Source organism: Amblyomma americanum, chromosome 3, assembly GCF_052857255.1.
Source record: "Amblyomma americanum isolate KBUSLIRL-KWMA chromosome 3, ASM5285725v1, whole genome shotgun sequence".
Taxonomy (NCBI): Eukaryota; Metazoa; Arthropoda; class Arachnida; order Ixodida; family Ixodidae; genus Amblyomma; species Amblyomma americanum.
In genome coordinates this window covers 120,846,514-120,868,411 of record NC_135499.1, presented here as the reverse complement: position 1 = coordinate 120,868,411, position 21,898 = coordinate 120,846,514, and the positions used below count along the sequence as shown (strand labels likewise).

The following is a 21,898-nucleotide window of genomic DNA, read 5'->3' as shown; positions in this document are numbered from 1 at the left end:
CACCCCGAGAATACCGCAAATGACGAAAGAAGAAGGCGCCGACCAAAAGAAAAGATGGGATGACGTTTCGGCTCCCCCACGGGAGCCTTGTTCACAATGAGACTCATTGTGAACAATATGGATGTTCTAACATATTGTATAACATAATTCTGTTACCCTGAATTTTATTCGTACCTAAACAATTTATTGTCCTCTATGGCATAAGTGTTCCTTTTTGTGCGCAACGTAGACACTCGTTTCTTCTTACGCGCAGGCCTGCTCCAAATAAGCTGTCTCTTCAAGCATTCGGCTTCGAGAATGGCCAACCTGAGGTCGACATCTCACAGCTGGGGAGCAAGAATATCTTTTTCAGCGCAGCGGCGTGGTTTGCGGAACGTTCGTTAAAAGAAAAGGTTGGCAAAGCACTTGGTCCAATAGTGCACAACTTTGCACACCAATTTGTTGGCATGCTGGAACTTTACGCCATTAATGGTACTGCAATTGGAGGTTAGTATTAGTCTTTTATTTCTGTTGCTTCTTTATCCGTTCCAAGGGAAATACCATTGTTCTAAACCTCTCATTCAATCTGAAAAGACCAACACGCTAGAGCCAATATGCATGAAAGAAAAATCATCATTATATGGCACTGTCGATGCGTTGTTAAAATTACTGAGCGGACTCAATAAACACCAAAAAGAAGACCGAAAAGAGAGCACCATTCGTAGATTTGCTTTCTTGCCTTCTTTGCTTTGTTCTTCTCTTATATGCACTGAAGTTATTGCCATAAAATGAAATAAGTGCTCAAATAAGGAATAAGTGCTACTAAAGCACTATAATCAATAGTGCTAGAAAAAAGCTATCAAATGTTTTTGTAACATTGTGCACAATGTTTATCATCACGAACTGCACATGCGATATAAAATTGCTTATATATAAGGTGCAAACACACTGGTGTTGCTTGTAGGTGTCACCACGAAAGTCTCGTGACTGCCAAATCAACTTGGTAAAATTGTCCAACCAGAATGACGGTATCGCAAACTTTTTAGAGACTTAAGGAATATTTTGGTTTTTCTTCACAACAACGTCCAGGTTGGCATTGTACTTTCAGTTTTATGTGCAATATGACGCTAACTGAGGTTGTTAATAGCTTTAAATCATTGGGCATATTATTCTCTATCACCTTATCATTCGGCGATCACGTACACCATGTATTATAAATTTATTACTATGTTATAATGTTCTCATGGAAGGATTCAGTGAATGCAGGAACAGCTGAGTAAAAGTTATTTGAATTTTGATATTTCAAACGACACTACACTTGACTGACATAAAAGCTCGAGAACACAATAACTAACAATTCTCTTTCAGCCAGATATTATAGTCCAAGTGATTCGCACTACAAAAGCTTTTAAAGAAAAGATATTTAGTGGTCTGTACTAAAGGCGTTAACAGATTTTTGCGCATGCTTATAGCAGCGGTATCAGCGTCTGAACACTCTCAGAATTCATTTTTGCTTTCACGTCTTTGGGGCTTGAATGGATGTCAGGCTTTCTACATCGCGTTTTTCCCGAGCCTGCCGCACAACTCTATTACCGTATGTCTTGTGTTTAAAACTTAAAGAAGTGATATTTTCTTTCAGTTAACGGTCTCAATACGGGAAAGGTCCGAGATATTGCTTCATTGTAGACTGACAGCAATTGGATTTTTTTTCTTCCGTTTGCAACTGTCCATAGCACAAGTGGCGCTCAACGCTGAAGTGCATACGCTACAACGGCAGTAATCATGCGAGCGACCCTCGGCTACATCAATCTTGACTACAGCGCAATTTTCTTCCAATGCGATCCCTCCTCTTCAGAGGAACTACTTTAGCAGCTACGGCGCCATCAGCTGTCATTCTAGGAGGAATATCATGCGTAAAATGAACTCTTTGGCAAGACGTAGTACTCCCTTCCAGAAGGGTGGTTCCCATCACTAGTATTGTAATTATCAAAGAATCCCCTGCTTTTGGGCGCTCACTTAGCTACACTAATGGCGAAGGCACGCTTACGCGACTTCGCAAGAGTGGTCTCCAGGCAACTTAGAAAATTGTATCTCTTCGAAAGTGCCCAGAAATTTGTGCTTCTCACTAAGTGTTGCGCTAAAATGGGGCAGAAATGGAAGTGCCCGCACAAAAACTTACTCCACGCCTCACTTCTTGCTCAGCGGGTTGTTCTTGAAGACATTATTGTTCTGTAGCATAATTTACATACAAAATAAATTCTCTCCTGTAGTTCCGAGTTGATAGCGCAGGGTGGTGGTGGTGGTAGTGTAAATGTACAAGAGAGTTTTATAGCGCAGGGCTGCAATATGCGCTACCGTAGTTTTATTCCGCGTTGTGCTGAGAACATACCAAATGCACGCGAATTGCAAAAACGACCATGTACCGAAGAAAAAAATTACTGGTACATTCGCCAAGTTGAAGATGCAGCTGCTGCAGGAATGAGCTTCTGCAGCAGCTTCAGAAACGGTTCCAGGGCCCCAGTCAAGTTGTAGGCAGCACACTTTTAGCCTTGGAGACCGTCCAGTATTCTGGTAAATAACGAATTGAATTGAAATTGAATTGAATTTCTGGATATTGTCCTTAGAAGCCGCTTCATTCATTCAAGGTTATCTCCTACATACGAGTGGAGTAGGTTCGTCATTGTTAAATTAAAAAAAAGACTCAATAAGCAAGCATAATGGGACAGGTGATCTCCGTGTTGTGCATATTTGTGTCCGTACATTAAAAAAATATTCTCAATTTCGGCGCATTCGACCAATGTATAGAGTGAAGCTTTAAATAAAAGGACGGGGTACGTTGTTATTCATGTGAGGTCTGGAATTTGCACACTAAAATGCACACTAATGTACTCGCGTGAAAGCCTGTGAAAATTGAGCGTCTGTTCCAGGAGGCATTTCGTGACATCCTTTTTGTAGTGGCGGAACTTCTTGGGTTACCATTGAGCATACGCTAGATAGATGGCAGCACAATGCTTCTGGCAACGGATTTAAAAGATGCGTGGCAACTACAACGTCATGCGTTATTCTTTCCATAATACGCAGCATATTGAGTTGACACATTTTGATGTCAGATAAGTAAATTAACTTTCTACTTTAAAATTTATTCGGCCGTGGCGCTTTGGTGAAGAAACGTAACTCTCTCGGCATACACTTCAAATCAAGCATTCGCTTTGTGCGCTCTGTATTCCTCACCTTCCGACAAGGACATTCATCGAAACATTCATTTTCCGGCATTCATCAGTGCCAGTAATGTTGCATGGTGTAACAGAAAAATTCCTTGCACAGACCTAAAAAGCCTTATTTTAATAACGTATTTCCTGCAGTGGTATGGAAAATTAGTGCATTTTACACAGCGCTATTTTACAGTACTTTTTGATAATACTTCATATTCTTCGGAATAGTCAAAGCCAAAGAGAATCAATTATAATTACTACCAGCCAAGCTGCCCTCAATTTTTTAAAGCAGGGGCTACATGTCAGTTCGCTGTCATTACCACCAGGGCTACGTGTTAACAATATCAGCCGTTATGTCTAAGTATGGTAGGCAGTTATTTCAGCTTTTAATTCAGCCTTTACAACGATTCCTAACATTTAACTTGTTCTCGAAGAGCAGGACCAACTTTACAGTGATTCAACACAATGGGGCACCAACTTCGAAGACGTACTTTTACAATCACCTTACTTCGCTGTTTACTCTCTTCGTCTATGTTTTCTTTGCAACACATCTCCCCTTTTTTTCTTTCACCTCTATGAATCCACATATACTGACGGCCTCTCTAGACTGCAGCGCAACTACACAATGCTTTATACTTCGAAACCCCTGATCTTGTATTTTCAGCTGAGAAGCACCCGCGAGAAGATCCTCAGTACGAACCATCTCTGCTTGTCAACCTCATCGGAGACCAAATCCACTAGGAAGGTTTGGGGCCTGAATATTTCCCACCTGTTCCTTGGGCTGACCCTACATGGTGGGGCTTGTTTGGCTACAGCATCAAACGCATTGTTCTCACCTCGCGTCTGGATCCCGTTGTCTTCACCGACATCGAAGACACCACCTGGGGCCTGTTTACTTACCGCATCTACAACGTCACGGTGGATGGACTAGCTTTTGTGCGAAGAGGCGGGGACAACTATGTCTCCGTCGAAGAGTGCGGCATAGAGGCGCGCGTCGCCCTTACCTTTGAAAACGTCAGGTTCAGGGTGTACGCCAGCACATTCTTGTTCACAGTCCGAATAGACGTCTTTGTCTACGAAGCTGACTTCATACTGGAAGTTCACGAGTGAGTAGGTAGTTCGTTTCACACGAAATGACAGAATGTTGAATCGTACGCATCCGAATTGCTAATAATATCAAGTTTTATATCGCTAAATGCAATATATGAACTGCTTCCCTCGGCTGCACTGTTTGCTTATTTTTGCGCTAATTTAACGCTTGATGTGACATTTAATGGTTACGTTTCTCTAATAACATCTCTCTTTTTCTGATTCAGTAATAATTAATTGAAAATCTGCAACGTCTGCTGCGCAACAAAAAGTCAAACAAGCAGCATATACGGAATGATTGTTGTGGTGCATCTGCCCTAAAACAAGCTACCGCCGAAGAAGTTAACCTCTGTTTTCTCTTTAGAGGGGGCGCTTACACAGAGAAAGACAGATGGAATATACCCACTGCTGTGTATGATGCTTGATTGTGCCCTTTCTCGCGGCAGGGGATGCCGATTTTTAATTCTTTCTGACTGAATCAAGCAAATACTGCACCCTAAAAAGTAATTAGAGAATAGGGACGATTAACTGCGACATTATGCGCTGATCTGCCGCACCAACAAGCGAGCTGCGACGCTGAGAGGAGCACTTAACATGTTGCATTTAGATATACAACACATACAACACGGGCTTTTGCTAAAACTTTGTGAGGGTGTGCAACTTCTTTCTGTAATCCTTCGCAGCGGGCTAGTCGGAACAAGTTAAAGTTACAGGCAGAAAGAGGGCGTTTTCTCCAACTAAGATTTAATATGAAAAGCACGCGTTTCAAAACCGGCTCAGTTCCATTCTACAGGTGCAACATTAATTGCTTATGAAAGGAAGGTAAAGAAAAGGAGGTATTAGCGAGAGAAAAGGGTAAGAGACACCAGCTGAGGGATAGCCTGAGGTGAGGGAGGGGGTGGCGAAAGTCTGAGGACGTCTTTTTTTGCTAGTCCGGATAAAAGTGGCCACAATGTTGCTCCTCTTTGCCCCCTCCATCATTTCTCAGCACAGGCGACCTCGCCCCTTTTACCTTCCCACCCTCCACCCCCCCTTTTTTGCAGTCTCTGTCAGGAATTTCATGGCAAGATTTATTTTCAACAGAGCTAGAGAACAGGATCAGACATTGGAAGAGACAAACATAACGCTGAACTTCCATTTCGTTTATTAGAAGATATATAGTCAATTTGGTGCATACAAACATAAGAGCACATTCACACGTGTTGTACCCGCCTTACATGCTACGCTTTGTGTAGCAAGGTAATTTCTTTTGCAGAATAAAGTAGAGACGTTGTGCTAAAGCGTGCGTTTTTGATGTATTACAAAACGTCTCTAGTGTTGTGTGCGAAAGAAATGACCGTGCTGTGGCTTTCTGTAATCTGAGAATCAGTGTGTCACAGCGGGCATGTGCACCCATGCTTGCATGTGCAAATTGACTTCCTATCTTCTAATAAACTAGTTGTAAGTTCAGAGCTGTATGTGTTTGACTCTTCCAATGTCCGGCCCTGTTGTTTAGCGCTGTTGAAAATAACTGATGTCATGGAGCACCAACTCGCTCAGTCTGCGGTGCTTCTACAAGAATTTCAAGCAGCACTTCGAGCTTTCTGCTGTCATCCCCGAATCGATCACCGAACCAGTTCTGAAACATGTGGTTTTAAATTAAAATCACGGATACAGATGATGCCCCATTTTGTCATTTAGTTAAATCCCAGCCATACAGGCGATGCTGTGGAAGGGTTCAATTTAGGTATTATGAAGTTACTTGTGTGTTAATTTATGCGCCCTAATGAATACACTTGAGTGATACGGTGATATGAAAACGAACAGGTGTAATTTAAACAAACAGCCAATGGGTGTGAGATGCTGCTCAAGAAAGCGAAGGACGACCCCTTTACTTGTTTAGATCGTGATTGTTTTATGCAAAGCGCCATGCTACTGGCCATTCATTTGCGCCTTATCAGGTTGCCCTGTTCTACAGGTGCTCGCATGCCTACCAGTGTCCCCCTTCTCTGATGAGCAAAATGGAATGGGTAGACATTTCAAAGCAGAGAGCGCTATCTCTGAAAAGCGTACCGAATCTTTAGTCATGTGGTATGTATACCGTACGCGCTGGTGAGAGCCGCGAAGGTTGTCAGTATTGCTTTTAGCTTGTAGCTGCGGTGACATTAAAGATGTCCAGATCTCTTGAAGCGTAGTCGCGGAAGAACTGCTGGATGTATGTTCCTTATTGGATACAAAAACATTTCTGTGGTATACAGTTTGTTATTTTTCTTCGAACTTAAGACGTTGCATAAAATGAAAGCTCGTAAACAGTCATGACTGAGTATAGTGCATGATGATTCTGGCATTTCTTTCAGGAGTGACAAGACGCTCAAGATTCAAGATTACCAGCTCAACTTCACCATTCCCATACGGATGGACGCCTACGTACTTACTCCCATTATCGGGCCCTTAGCCGAGGTGTTTGGCAGATACACGAACCGGCTTTTCAGCGAGGAGGAAACTGAAAGGCTTAAAGTTGCGTCGAGGAAGTACGTTGAGCGAGCCTTACTCAAAGTGCAAGAATTCATCACTGATCCTGCATCCATGATGCCCTGGGACAAGTCTATCATCGAGTCATACCGGAGGTCCAAGGAAGAAATCTAAATTTTGGAATGCACTGAAAAGGGATCCGCGGGTGTCAAATAAACTACCCCTGATTAGGTTATTGCCATTTCACACCCGTAGAGCTTCTGACGAGTTAATGCTTTTCTGTCTATTGAAACATATACTTGCTTTGGGCCTCATATGAGTTTGAACTTTTGGCTGCGTTTACCGGTATATCACGCGGAATAAAGAAGCCAACAGAGAAAGCTTATCCACTCGGTGAGTCCCAAAATAAGGGAAAGTTGTCAGGGGTTTAGTTTAACCATATAGAAAGCAGTCTACCGTGGAGCCACCCTCAGGTTGCGCATTCCTCCGCCCTCTTCATGGGCTTCTCCGGCCACGGTAGCCAACCTCTGTGTTTCTTTTCGTGACAGCCACCTTGCAGTTGTGCATTGCTCTCCTCTCGCCATAGACTCCCAAGCACTTAGGCTAAGCGCCTCCTCCTACCCTCTCTCCGATCTCCCACTTGCCCTCTCCTTCCTCTCCCCTTAAAGTGGAGAGAGGGACATACAGAAATATGCCACCTGCCCGCCATGGCGGGTGGAAAATAAATTGAATTACCCACAAAATTCAACTTAATAACGTTCCAATAAATTAATTAATTATGGGTCAGGGTCTTACGGCTGACACTGGAGATTTCTCGGTAGAATGAAAAGTTAGCTGGCTAAACCAAACCTATAAGCTGTAGTGGAAAATCTGAAGTGCATATATGATATATATGAAACCACCCTGCGAGTACTTAAATACTTATCAAGGCCGCACATTTATTAATCCACTACACAGCGTTGACTCCCGCCGTAACAAAACACTGAAGGTCGATGAGCGTAAATGAGCCTGTTGAAAAATGCTTAAGTAATTTGGGGCCCACGGCGCACCTATAAGGCTCGGCGGGTACCTTGTAATAAGGTACCTGGTGTAAGTGGCTGCAACAGCGGTGGCCCTGTCATTCCTGTAGAGTCGAGGCCCGATTACCTTCGTGTTGCTTGTCGGAGCAGAGATCGTCCCTTTGATTTACCTTACTGTTTGGGCTGGCGATCGCGTTAACGGCAGAGCCGCCGAGTTTTGATATGATTTGATTTTGTTTGGTTCCTTGGCATTCGAGAGGCAGCCACTAGACTCATAGAAGGCATTGCAAAGGCCCCAGTCCCTCTGTGTACAGTGCAGCAGCAGTTCTCTGTGTTTCAAAGATACTGAGAAAAAACACACGCAGATATTACGCAGGCAAAATAGGCAGATAATGAATATGTCTAACAAACTATAGACATGAAAAATATGTACTGGGGCAATGGAAAGAAACTCGAACATAGCAGAGAGTAGGCGCTATACTGTTCACATTTTTTTTTCATCACAGTTTCGCATCGGCGGTACCAAAAGGACGCTAGAATCGTCCGTGATGCACTATATTTTTCGCACAAATAAAAGCGCGATCAAAAGAAATTCTAACACCAGAGCGGGTAGGCGCCGCGTTGTTAGTACACAATGCCGGACCTCCTTACTAATCAAGCAGTGCTATAGCACATAATTGAAATGCTGTAATAGTGTCACGTAGTGGTGACTGCAGTCTGGAGAACAAAAAGGCTGCGAAAATGGTGTCTAAACAAAAATATTTATTTGGGCTGACTTGCGCTCGCAATGGACTGAATCACTCAGCGGAAGCGTAGCAACAAGTGTGCTCGGCAGTGTCGAACAGAATACCCGCCGCTGTCGGCCGTGCGAAATTTAAAGCTGATAGCGAACTGTCGAGATAAAGTGTGCAAAGTTACTAGAACATTCTAAAAAAGCGTATAATCAGCTCTACCTGGATGCGATAAATTGAGATAATTGTGGTCGCGTCTTGCATCGCAAACAAAGCGGTAAAGAAGCATGCCGGCAGTTTTGAAGAATGAACGAACAAACACTGCAAAGACTCGCGGAATTCATCCCCTCTTAAGAAGAATCGACCCGATGCATTATAAATAAGGCGACTAGCAACAAATAAAATGGATCGTGCGAAAATAAACACGGAGTGTGGAAACACAGCGTCCTTTAGCGCGCATAATAGGGCTTTAGACGGAAGACATGGACAACTTCTGTTCGTACGCGACGTCGCTGGGATGCAGTCATTGCGTCAGGAATGACTACATAATCCAGCTCACCTAGCCTACCAAAAACTTTGTTCTGGCCGAAATAGTGGCGCAAGGCGCAAATGCTTTTCACTCAATCCACGGCGGCGAATGGGCGTCCAAACCCAGACTTAATCTCCTGACTTGTACTCCGCGCTGTCTTCGTACGTTGTGCGTCTGGCGTAGGTCCGCTGCTGGTCTTTGATCCTTAATCGGGCAAGTCTTCGGGCTTGTTGTTGTTGTTAGCCTATCAAAAGATGGCACATACCCACACTGGGGGATCAGCCAAGAATCGGGTGGCTATTGTACTCGGGTAATTAAAATGAAAAACACGCGGGAAAGCAACACCGGAGGATTCTTCCTCATGAACAAAAAAGGGATAAACGTTTTGATTCCAAAATTAGTAATAATAATAAAGAGAGTGACTGAAACAGAATTATTAAGTCAAAATGTAATAATTGACATAAAAGAAAATTTTGTGACACTTAGCATGGCAGTCGGTGAGATTCTAGCAGGGCTTCTGTGCGTTGAAGGTAGGCTGCGACGTCGACGTTCTCTTCTTCGGTGACGTTGGGCAGCATGACGTCTAGCGTGGTCGTGGCCTCCCTGCCATGGACAAGCCTAAAAGGCCTCATCTGAGGGGTCCTCTGCACGGCGGTCTTGTAATCGAAGACGACGTAAGGCAGGATGACGTCCCAGGTCATGTGTTCGGTATCGACATATATGACTAGCATATCGGCGATAGTTTTGTTCAGGGGCTCGGTCAATCCGTTGATTTGCAGATGGTATGCAGTTGACCTCCGGTCGCTATTTTGGCTGTAACGCAGGATGGCTTGGGTGAGGTTCGCCTTGAATGCTGTTCCTCTGTCCTTGATGACTACATCGGGGGCACCATGCCGCAGAAGAATGCACTCCACGAAAAATTTCGCGACATCTGCTGCTGTTCCGTTCGGTATGGCTTTTGCCTCGTCGTAGCGGGTCAGGTAGTTGGTCGGTATGATGATCCACTTGTTGCCAGACGCTGACTGTGGGAAAGGGCCATGTAAGTCATGCCGATTTGCTGAAAGGTCCTTGAAGGGGCTCAATGGGGTGCAGAAATCCTGCTGGTCGTGGAAAAGGGGTCTCTCGTCGCTGACAACCTCATCAGGTTATCATATAATGTGCGACATCGACAGACAGTCGGGGCCAGTAATGCTTGTCTTCAATGCGGCGAAGGGTGCAAGAAAACCCGAGATGTCCAGCTGTCGTCTCGTCGCGTGAAGCGTGTAGAACTTCTTCGCGCAGACAAGCAGGTACCACAAGGAGGTAGGCTGTTTGGTAGCTGCGAAGGTCTCACGAGGACATCTTTCTGTACACAGGAGAGGAGGAAGACAATCTTCGCTTGAATGAGGCGGGGGTGAAGAAACGTTGCCTTCCAAATACTCGATGAGGCTTTTTAGGTCGGGGTCCGAACGTTGCTGCTGTGCAAAAGAGCTGGGCCTGATGGGTCCCAGGAAGGCGTCCTCATCGTCGTCCGGAGGCGGTGCATCTACAGGGGCTCGTGAGAGGCAATCGGCGTCAGAGTGCTTGCATCCGGGCTTGTAAACGACGATGACGCCAACCTCCTCGAGGAGCAGACTTCATCGAGCGAGGCCGCCAGAGGGGTCCTTCAAATTGTCAAGCCAGCACAGCGCGTGGTGATCGCTGACAACCTTAAACGGCTGCCCGTATAGGTAGGGGCGAACTTTCGACATAGCCTAGATGATGGCAAGGCACTCCTTCCCAGTTGTTTATTAGTTAGTCTTGGCCTTGGAAAGGGAACGGCTATCGTATGTAATAGCTTTCTCCCGCCCGTCGCTTTTTTGAACGAGGACGGCGACTAGGCCGACGCTGCTTGCTTGAGTATGAACTTCAGCATCGGCGTTTTCATAAAAATGCGCGAGAATCGGTGGGGACTGTAAACGACGCCGAATTTGTTTGAAGGCTTCTGCTTGCGGCGCTTCCCATTTAAATGGCACGTCTGCCTTTGTCAGTTGTGTCAGGGGCTCGGCGATGCGCGTGAAGCTTTTCACAAATCGTCGGTAATATGCGCACAGTCCGAGAATTCTGCGCACTGATTTCTTATCGGCCGGCAGTGGAAACTGTTCAATAGCAGCTGTTTTCTGCAGGTCTCGGCGTACTCATTGTTTTCTAACGATGTGGCCTAGAAATAGCAGCTCTTCATAGGCAAAGTGGCACTTCTCTGCTTTCAAGGTTAGGCCAGACGACTTGATGCCATCTAGTACTGTTCGAAGTCTTTTGAGGTGCTCTTCACAGTTCGAGGCGCAGAGTTAACGACGTCACCTAAAAATACCAGACAAATTTGTCACTTTAGGCCTGCCAGGACTGTATCCATTACTCGCTGAAACGTCGCTGATGCGGAACAGAGACCAAATGGCATCCCCTTGAACTAGAAGAGGCCTTCCGGAGTGATGAATGCGGTCTTCTGACGATCTCATTCATTGACCTCAATTTTCAAGTAGCCGCTCTTGAGCTCCATCTGTGAAAAATACTTCGCGTTGCAGAGCCGGTCCAGTGTATCGTAGCTGCAGGGGAGGGGCAGATGTCCTTCTTTCTTATGTTGTTCAAGCGGCAGTAACCAGCGCAGAATCGAAGAGCGCCGTCTTTCTTTCTCATTAGAACAACCGGTGCCGCCCATCGCCTGTTTGAAGGTTGTATGACGGTGTCACGAAGCATTTCTTCCACTTGAACCCGGATGGTTTGTCGTTCTCGCGGCGACACACGGTAGGGGGTTTGACAAAGAGCTCGGGCGTGCTGGTCGGTTGTAATGTGATGCTTGTCAATTGGCGTTCGGCGGATCTTCGGTGATGACGAAAAACGCTCGCTGTAGCTTCGAAGCGGATTGCGGATCTGGTCTTGTCTGTTCGGAGGCAGGGCTGGGTTGATATAAAAAGTGGGAGAGTTCTCTTGGTCAGGCGAGTCTTGTGCGAATGGGTCGGAAAGGGCGAAGGAGTCTTGTACCTCGGATATTTTGTCGAAGAAAGCAATGGTCGTTCCTCTGTTAATGTGGCGGTATTCTCTGCTGAAGTCAGTCAGCAGTACTTCAGCCTGGCCATTGCGGAAATATGTAATGCCTCTTACGATGCTGATTCCTCGGTCTAGAAGCAACTGCATGTTCCCCGCAATGATGGCTTCAGTGTTAATGGCTGTCCTGGCGCCTACGGTCACGATAACACTTGAACGGGGTGGGAAGCTCACTTCTTCCTCCAGGACACTCAGGACAACGTGATTTTCCAGAGTTCTCATTGAGGGGATAGCCTCGTCTGTCGAAAACGTAATCAGCTTGGATCGCAGGTCAATGATCGCCTGATGCACATTAAATCCATGGCCAAGATCATTTCGCGGGAAAATTCCCGAAGCACAACGGAGGTCGCAGGATGCGTATGACCTTTGACAGTTACTCGCGCTGTGCATCGTCCTGATGGCGTACGGAGGTGGTCCCCTGCGGTCAGAATTTATGGGCCGTCCCAAGCGGTCGTGACTTTACTTAGCTGCGCAGTGAATGTTCCATTCATCACCGAGTAATCGGCTCCTGTGTCGACTAGAGCGGTAAATTTCCGGCCGTCGATAGTCACTTCCAAGTCAGATGTACTGGCTTTTGCGTTCCACGTCGTCCTGGGCGTCGGTTCACGCCTTAGTCGGGTATGGGAATCGTGGGTGTGGCGTGTCATTGAAGCTTTTCTCGGTAGTGGCGTCGTTTTGAAGGCGGTTCGCGTCGTGGTCGGGGTTGTTATTTTGTGCGGCGTCTGCGTGTCGGGCGCGGCGCCTTCGTGCGGCATGGTTGTTTGAGGATTTTCGGTGTTTCGCTGGGGAGCAACCTCACTTCCAGAGGTTGCTGCCTTTAGTTTCCCCTACGGGGGCTGGGAGACTTTACTCGTACCACGGCGGCGTAGCTGCGGCGTGGCGACGCAAAGTGCGAGAATGACGGTGATAATGAGCGCGAAATGCGGTTCTGTACGTACTCCTCTCGACGCAGGTACTCGTCGATTTCTTGCGGAGATTGGCCGAAGCGTGGTGGTGGTGCGTCAACGGCAAATCCACGAAGACCGACACGCCGGTACGGGCAGTGACGAAGAATATGGCCAGCCTCACCGCAATGGAAGCACAACGGTAGGTTGTCGGAAGTTCTCCAGGCGTCGCATTTTCTGGGGCTTGAGCGTTGTTCGTAGGCTAGGCGGGCGGGGACACAGCGTGGGCGTTCTAGAACAAGTAGCTCATCTCGGAGAGGACGTGGTGGTGTTGTTGGGGATGCGGAGTGCGTACTGCAGCGGCGTAGGTCATGGCCTGGGGTTTTGTGGCCGTCGGGGTGCCAAGTGCCTGCTGCACTTCTTCCCGTACCACATCCATGAGAGTCGCTGCTTGGGGCTGTGCGGAGGATGACAGCAGTCGTCGAAGTTCCTTGCGGACGATGTCGCGGATAAATTCCCGCATTCTGCCGCTGGTGGTGGCAGTGGTGTCCGAACGGATTGCACTGACAGAATAAGGGTGGTTGTACTGGCAAGCCCGGACGTTGAGGGTCTTCTCGGTCGTTCAGGCTTCTTGCATGAATTCCTTGACTGTTTATGGCGGCTGGCCGGATGAGGCTGCTAAAGAGTTGTTCTTTTACACCACGCATTAAAACTAAACTTTCTTTTCCTCGGTCATCTCGCGGTCGCCGCGGCGAAGGGGGCGCTTCATGTCTTCGACGTAAACGCGGACGGGCTAATATGGAAGCTGGATCCTGGACTCGAGGAGTCGTTCGGCTCTTTCTTTCCTCACGACACTGATGAATACCTTCAATAGTTCTCTCTTGAATAGCTCCCATGTCGTTAGGGACGAATCGTGGTTTTCGTACCACGTACGTGCTCAGCCCTCCAGTCAGAAAAATACGAGTCCAATTATTGCCGCATCACCCCACTTGTTGAATGATGCCACGCGCTCAAATTGGTCTATTCATTCTTCGGAGTCTTCACCTTAGAATCCACTGAAATTTGGCGGCACCTGTGGCTGTTGCAGTATGATCGGTGTCGACATCGTTGGCGAGGTTTCGGTGCTCGTAGGAACGTCTTTTCGCTGTTCGGTGCAGTCCGGCCGGGTCCTGAACTCAGGCTGCTCTCCCTGGAGACGTTGGCTCGGTGAGATGCTGGCTCGTCCTCGGGTGCGAAGCGCAGAGGGCTGGCGGCACGACTTGAAGTGGTTTCCGGTACATGGAAGGCTACCTTGCACCTCCACCAGATGTCACGGAGCGGTGGCTGCAGTCCGTAGGACATAAAAGCTGCGAAAATGTTGTCTAAACAAAAATCTTTATTTGGGCTGACTTGCGCCCACAATGGACTGAACCACTCGGCGGCACGTAGCAACAAGCGTGCTCGGCGGTCGGCGAACAGAATGGCCGTTGCTGAAAGCCGTGCGCAATATAAAGCTGATAGCGATCTTTTGAGATAAAGCGTGCAAAGTTACTAGAACATTCTGGAACAACTTAGAATCAGCTCTGCCTGAATGTGATCAATCGTGATAAATCTGGTTGCATCTTGCATCGTAAACAAAACGATAACGCAGCGTGCCGCCAGCTTTGAAGAATGAACAAACACTGCAAAGATTCGCGGCTATAGTAATAACGAACAGCAAATTGTAACACATACACATAGAACGTACTGCTAGAAAAACAAAAAGACAGCAAATTGATAAACATGCATATAGCACGTATTGCACCAGCAACGCACACAAAAACCCGTTGTATACTAGGGCTTTGTAAACCAAAATCCACAGAGCAGAAATTGATAATCAAACATAAACGACAAAGCGCAGGACTCAAAAGCAAGTGATTCATTGGTTATAATATAGATTTTTCACTACAGAGAAATATTTTCACCTTGCTTTCAAACGTATGTTGTGCACAGTTGAAATTTACCAGCTGTCTCATTGTTTAGTGCGATAGATTGCAATAAATAGTTGATTTTTCCATAGCTGGTTCTGATCTTACGGGTATGTGTTATATTCTGTCTGAAACAGTACTTGTACATGTAGATTCGTAGTCAGCAGTATGTCTTTAGCCGTGGATAGCGGAACAAAAGCTTTCCTGTAACCACCGTAAGAGCCCCTCCATTGTAGTATTGAGGAGCTCGGACGCTATCGTGGTGTTCTGCAAATGCGAGCGCTATACCTTCCTGGAACCACCATGCGGTAATAAACGGTGTTCTGTCTGCTGCTACTGGGGTGCTACACGTCGGGCGTTACCATGGGTCGCGTACCTCTCTAAAGGATGAGGTTTCCTGACTACCGTTGTTCTACAGCCTCGAAAGGGAGAAACATTATACAATAGGTGCTGAGACATTCGAAACTGCAAGACGATACATCTCTCTTAGCTTGTGTTGACCACACAACCAGAACAAATAAAATTACTGACAAATACTATTAAGAATTCGTTACAGCCTATTTGGCGCCGTATCTCACGTTCAAAAGTACAGCTTACTAATATCCGTCCAAAGAAAATCGTACAAAAGTTCCGCATTGAAACTACTCGTGGTGCTAAAGTTTCGGGGCTAGATTAGGGGCCTGAAATGAAACTGAGGGCAGCACAGTGATCTGCGGAGCGGAAAATAATAAATGAAACCTAGAGGAAAAAACAGAACAAAATAGATTTCACAGCAAACCGCGAGCTAATTATATTGTTACGTGGTGGCAAGCCAAGAAAAGCACGACATGATGAAAGAATGAAGATATGATTTAATGGCTCAAGGGCCTAGCGCGAGCACTCCGTCCCGCGCCACTGCACTCTTCTTCGTCTTCATAACATGACCCCGGTCCTCAGAGCGATCGTCCCGATCGATTGCTTGAATTACGAGTGGTGAGGTGACGATGAGGATGATCAGGAAGGATAGAAGAAGATGAAAGGCTTGCCACAAAGATGAAGGAGATGATCTGGTGGGCGGTTGCCCCCGGAGCTTCAGGTCCAGTGGTCGGTCACCCACAGCCGAAGGTCAAGGGTTGAGGGATTGCCGCACAGCCTGGGCGGGGGTGCCGTTTTGGTTCGGGTCGTAGTGGGGTCATCGTACGTCTGGTCCTGGTCGTCGTGTCTTGTGGTCGGGGCTGGGGACGGGGCGGGGGAAAGCGGCTGGTCGGTTCTGGTCAGGTCGAGCTGGGGTTGGGCCGGGCGGCGGAGCCCAGGTCACCTCGGCCGACGACAAAGGCGAGCAGAAGGCGGCGATGCTCCGGGGACTAGGATGACGATGAGTACCCAGCACCTCACACCAAATGTTACGTTGTGGCAAGCCAAGGAAAGCACGACATGATGACAGAATGAAGATATGATTTAATGGCTCAAGGGCCTAGCGCGAGCACTCCGTCCCGCGCCACTGCACTGTTCTTCGTCTTCATAAGAATATTTTAGAAAAAGTGAGAGGTTCGAGGAAAATCACCAGTTCGGATGAGATTGTAATGTGCAGAACACATAAGCGGTGAATCATCAGCTCAGCTGAATGAATTCTATAGAAGCAAAAAAAAGCGAATTACAGAGCCTTTAACGACCCTTAGTGTGCTGTGGAGTGATAGCTGAACGCACTCTTTGAGAGATAATCAAAGGCACAGTAACTGTTGCGTGAAGCCTCTCGCCCTGCCTGAATGACCTAGCTTCCGCGCGAGAGGCCGACGTTTGCACGCGACTCTCCACCGCGCGCCTCCTCTTTACGCCACAGGATTTCAAAAGAGTATGGCTCTCGCTAGCAGGTGTTCTACAGCACCACAAAAACCGTGGGGGCACTCCGTCTATCCTAGCTGGTAGTGATTACCGTGGTAAATTTTACCGTAGCTAGTATGGTACACTGAAGTGATATCGTGCATAGAGTTCAGAAAGGGATGAACACAGAGTTCATGCATGAGTGCACGATCTACAAGGTAAAATTAGTACGCATTAATCGCCTGTGACGAAACTTCCGGCACATAATTCACAGGCCGATACTGTAGAAGCTTGGGCAAGTTGGTGTGACATTGTTTTTCAGCAGCGCAGGAGACAAAGGACGAGACAAGTGCACAGACACGGCACTTGTTTCGTCCTTTGTCCCCTGCACTGCTGAAAAACAACCTCACAGGCCGTCATCGTCGCCGCATCAACGCGCCAGGTGGCTGCGAAGCTTTTCTCTCGTGTACACATTTCTTACTTCTTGCGAATCTACCATATTCACGCGGCACTAACAGTGGCAGCGTTCCTCCTAGCTTGGTGGGTCGCAAAGCTATAGCGAAGCAATGGGGCGGTTTTGACGAAGGTAAGGATTGACGGTGAGATTGGGAAAATGGTTAGCATAGATGGCCGAGGCTGGCACAAGACGAGGGTAACCGGAGTATGTTTTGGATAGGCCTTAACCTAAATGTGAAGGGGCAGTGGCTGATGTTGATTACAACGTAATAAAATCACAAGTTTAAACTATCAGCACCAGCAAGCTCAATTATAAGTCTGTATAATTTTACTTTTTGTCTGAAAAGGGCTCTTGAAGTCCTTGTGAAACAACCGTATGTATTATTAGCTACTTCTTATTTTACTGATCCTTGTGATGACGACGACACTACGAATTTACCTTACCGCGGGTCTGCTGGACGAGCTCTTAGCAAGGCTTAAGTGATCGTGTCCTTGGATACCTTCGAAACTTACTGATTACAGGCTCTTAATTCTTAACAGAAAATAAAGAATTTTGTCAAAGTATTACCCACCATGCATGAACACTTTTCGCTTCGCCAGTACGGAGCGTCAAAGCAAGATGATGGTCGGAAGTAGTACTTTTTTTCTGGGAAGCATAATTAGAATTGCGCCTCATTAAAGTGCAGAGGTGCATCAGTTTGTGACTGCCGCTGTAATTCGATTTCATGAAGGCGCCGCGGTGTCAAGTAAGTGGCTTTCTTTCCTGGATACACTACTGTGTAACACGTTTGTATCACACCACGAATGCAAATTTGTACCCAGCAGAACAGGTATTTATCGTGTTTAACTTTCCTGTGGGCGGTTTTATGTCCGGCAGTCAGGAGATTGCTGCCTAAACCAGCGACTCTGAGAGCTCTGTGCAGCGGTTGATGCGATTACAGGGCATAGATGCCGCCGCGGGGGCTCAGTGGTTATAACGCTTGGCTGCTCACACGAAAGACGCGGATTCGATCCCGGCCGCGGCGGTCGAATTTCTGTGGAGGCAAAATTCTAGAAGCTCATGTAATGTGCGATGCCAATGTACTTTAAAGAACCCCAGGTGGTCGAAATTTCTGGAGCCCTTCACTGCGGCGTCCCTCACAGCCGGAGGCGCTTTGGGATGTTAAACCCCCATAAACCCATAAACCCATATTTCTAGACAAACGTTATAAGCGTTGCCGGGTTCGGCCAACGTTTTATGCTACATGTGTGTTTGGAAGTGGAGACACGCAGTTGAAGTGCGAAATCTATGAGGCCGTTCACATTAGTGCATAAGGTAATCATTCTTGTTGTTGTAGTTGCCCTCAAGAGGATAATGGCGCATACCCATGGGGGAGGGGGGGGGATTGGTCAAACCACAGGCGGCGATCGAAAGATGCTCACAACGGTAAAATTAAAACATTGATAAACTAAAATTATAAATAAGAATGCAGATTTGTTGTAGAAATTAAAAAAATTAAACACTGTGAGATTGGTGACAGAAAATCATAACGGGGCAACCCTGCCGTGTTTAGGAGGCTTTGAAGAATTTTGAGATGAGTTTTGTCACGAGTAGCCAGAAGATGAAATTAAGAAAAATTTTAGGATGGGAGCTATTTTGTGTCTGAAAGGAAAGTTTCAACGACAGACAGCACATTCCTTGTCAAAGAGGGAACTAAAACTGCCTGGAAATAACACCCTATTTCTTTGTGTTCTGTTCGTTTTGCTTGCTTTTTTTTCGCTTTCTTTTCGACGCTGGGTGCGCATATTTTAGCGAACAGTGTGTAAATGCCAATTGCCATCAAAGTGAAAATTTCAGTCGATTTTTAGGCCGCGTCTTGCCTTCTTCTCTTCCTTATTCCCAGTCTGAAACGCTCTGCGTTTTGTAATAAGCTGCAATGGAATTTCTGGTTCGTACTTCCTTAGGAAGAAGAAGCAGTTGAAGGGCACTAAAACATCTGTATGTACCATCAGGTGCCAATCCCCCTTGTGGGTATGTGCCATTGTGCGAGGTCAACAACAACAACAATAAGGTGTTTAAGGCGTCAGGAGAGATTACCCCAAGGAATTATACTCACTATTGTGACCCTTTCTTTTTCATCTCTTTCATCAATGAAGCCAACTTGTATACATCGGGGCTGATATTGCGTACATAAGCCCTGGTGTCCTTTAAGTTCGCTTCCCAATTAGCGCGTTGCTTTCTGCAACGATGTCGACGCTACTCGGCGTTGAACGTACTCCAGTAATTTCCGCATGGTCAAAAAGCGCTTACAAATATGCACTGCAGCGTTCCAGCGATACTGCTACTTTCGAAAGAACATCCGTAGCAGGAGAAACACACGCGGACGAAGAACAGCAAATCTGTGTGTAGTATTTTTAGCGCGCTATGATTGTAAATATCAATTATCCACTGAAACCTTCACATTGGTGCGTAAAGGTTTACATAAGTTTCGGATTGCGCATCAACAGGCGTGCGTTAGAAGACTTGTGAGGCTTACAGCATTTTTTATTGAAGCAATTTATTAGTAGTGCGATTAGCTGACCGGTTGTTCACGAAAACGGTGAGCAGAATATGGAGACGGTAAACGCAATCCGACACTACAAAAAGAAAGATGCCGCCGCAGTCTAGAAGGCGTTGACGTAACGAAAGTTAGTTGTTTGGTTTACTCGAATTAATATGAATGAGATTAAAGCGAGGTACTTCAATGAGAATACGAATTTGATGTCTTGAATTTATAAGTGACGTCACCAATCAATCAACAATTGGTTATATCAGTGACGTCACCAATCAATCACCAATTCAATATATTAATGACGTCTCCAGTCGTACAACAACTGGGTTAGTATATCGATTTACTATGGGGGCTGTCATCTTGAATTCCTCGAACCTAGAAAATTTCACGCCGAAGAGAGATGGTAGCAGACCCCAAGAAATCGAGAAACGCGATGAGTTAGAGCTATCGCTCTTAAAAGGAAGCCGAAGTCGGCGAACAGGAGAAACGTCCTGCGCGACAACGACGAAGAAGAAGGACAAATATGGAACGCTGGCTGAAACGAGCTCGCTCCCTGCATTACAGCTTTTCGGCTCCACAGTTATCTTCCGCAGCTTCGAATACCAGGACGGTGCCTTATCCCTCGGCAGCGTCATCAGCTTGTGCACTCAACCTGAGCCGCGTCGAAGACAGCGATCCGCATCACGTAACGTCGCCACCTCCATCATTATCAGCGTCTGCTCTTGCCTTTCCCGCGCAATCGCCGGAGCCCCAGAGCAGCGGCAGGCACCTCGACAGCCCCAAACAGGAAGACGAGGCATTCCTGGCGCGGGTCGACGTGAACCGTGCGAATTCACCGCTCGGGCGCAACGTGTCGGAGGTCAGTGTCCCCAAGGTTGTGTGCGTCTCTATTTTCACCGTGATCTGCTGCGTGGTGGGCATGCAGCTGGCTGTGCACAAGATGTCAGATCTGGACGAGGCAGCGCTTATCACCGCCTTCGACGGAGGCAACGCAACAGAAGCCGCTCTCGATCTAGAGAAGAGTGAGGACAATGGAGTGGAAATTGTGTTGGAGCCATACAAGAGATCCAACAGAGCGTACGGAGAGACGCCACCGAGAGCTGAGCTGCACACGGCAATGTCGACGCCTGTGCCCAGCGTTGAGCGGCAGGAGACCAAAAGGATCGAAGCGCTAAGTAGAGCTACTCTTGGCCGGAGTACAGTCTTCACGTCGATCGTCTACGGAGACCAAGCAGCCCGACGAATTAGGCGAACAATCGCACCAAACGACGTACTCCTTAGCCCTCCCGGTAATGACCGCGTTATTCGTGGGCTGCTTTCTCGTTCTAGGAAGCGTGTACTGAACACATCAGTCCTCCCGGCAGAAACGCATCTGACTTCTGCACCAGGATATAAACTCCTAAACGTGAACCGCAGTAAAGCTTGGTCGACTCGGCGGTCCATTGGAAAAAGAGCCCTGTCCGGGAATGGTAGCGCGTACCCTTTGAACGACTCCGGTACCAGCACAAGCCGAAGCCGACGCTCCTCTGTGGTCAATATCGCTGATTGGACGAACTCCGTATCGTGTTTGACGTCGTCGTCACCAATCGGTGCGAAACGCAGTAGAGCCAACACCAATCTCTTGGTTCAACAAAGTACGATCGACCTAATTATGAACACCTCCGCTTTCATGAACCACTGGCTCCGGCTCACGAACTCTTCCCATATTCCGGGTGGTGATCGCCTAGGATTAGAATTGGCGTTGGAGGCTATGAAAAACAGAGGGTAATATCAAAATGACTTTGTTAAAAGGCGCTGCAGCTCTCATTGTTTAGAAATTCTTATGAAGCCTCTGATTTTCAAAATGGTTGCTTGCTGGACTAGTCCCTGACTTTCGCGATATACTGCTTTATATTTTTGTTTTACGCCCTACAACCTTCACAAATACTTCGCCCTCTGATATGACATGCGCCGTACATACACATATTTTTTGGCTATCGAACTGCTCTACAAACACTGATTACTGTTCCACGGCTTAACTGTTTTGCGTACAATGGACTTATTTACAGTCCTGAAATCAATAATGATAAATACTATTCAATTTTGCTGTTGTTCTGCAAGCAGTTCTTATGTTAACGTTGAACGCATAATTTTCAACTAACAGCTGCAATCGTGCGTATCTATAGCGATCCTGACTCTAGTAATAATTAACCTAAGGCACTTAGTTTGCAT

At 46.8% G+C, this 21,898-nt stretch overlaps 1 protein-coding gene across 1 annotated transcript in view; it reads left to right on the top strand.

Annotated features, from left to right (window-relative positions):
- LOC144123271 (uncharacterized) overlaps positions 1-3,989 on the top strand; it is an 80,754-nt gene extending 76,765 nt beyond the window's left edge. Inside the window, exons 2-3 of the mRNA XM_077656126.1 lie at positions 254-486; positions 3,856-3,989. Coding sequence (XP_077512252.1) covers positions 254-486; positions 3,856-3,932 — 310 coding nt within the window. The 3' untranslated portion in view covers positions 3,933-3,989. The remainder of the gene's footprint in view (positions 1-253; positions 487-3,855) is intronic.
- The last annotated feature ends 17,909 nt before the right edge of the window (positions 3,990-21,898 follow it).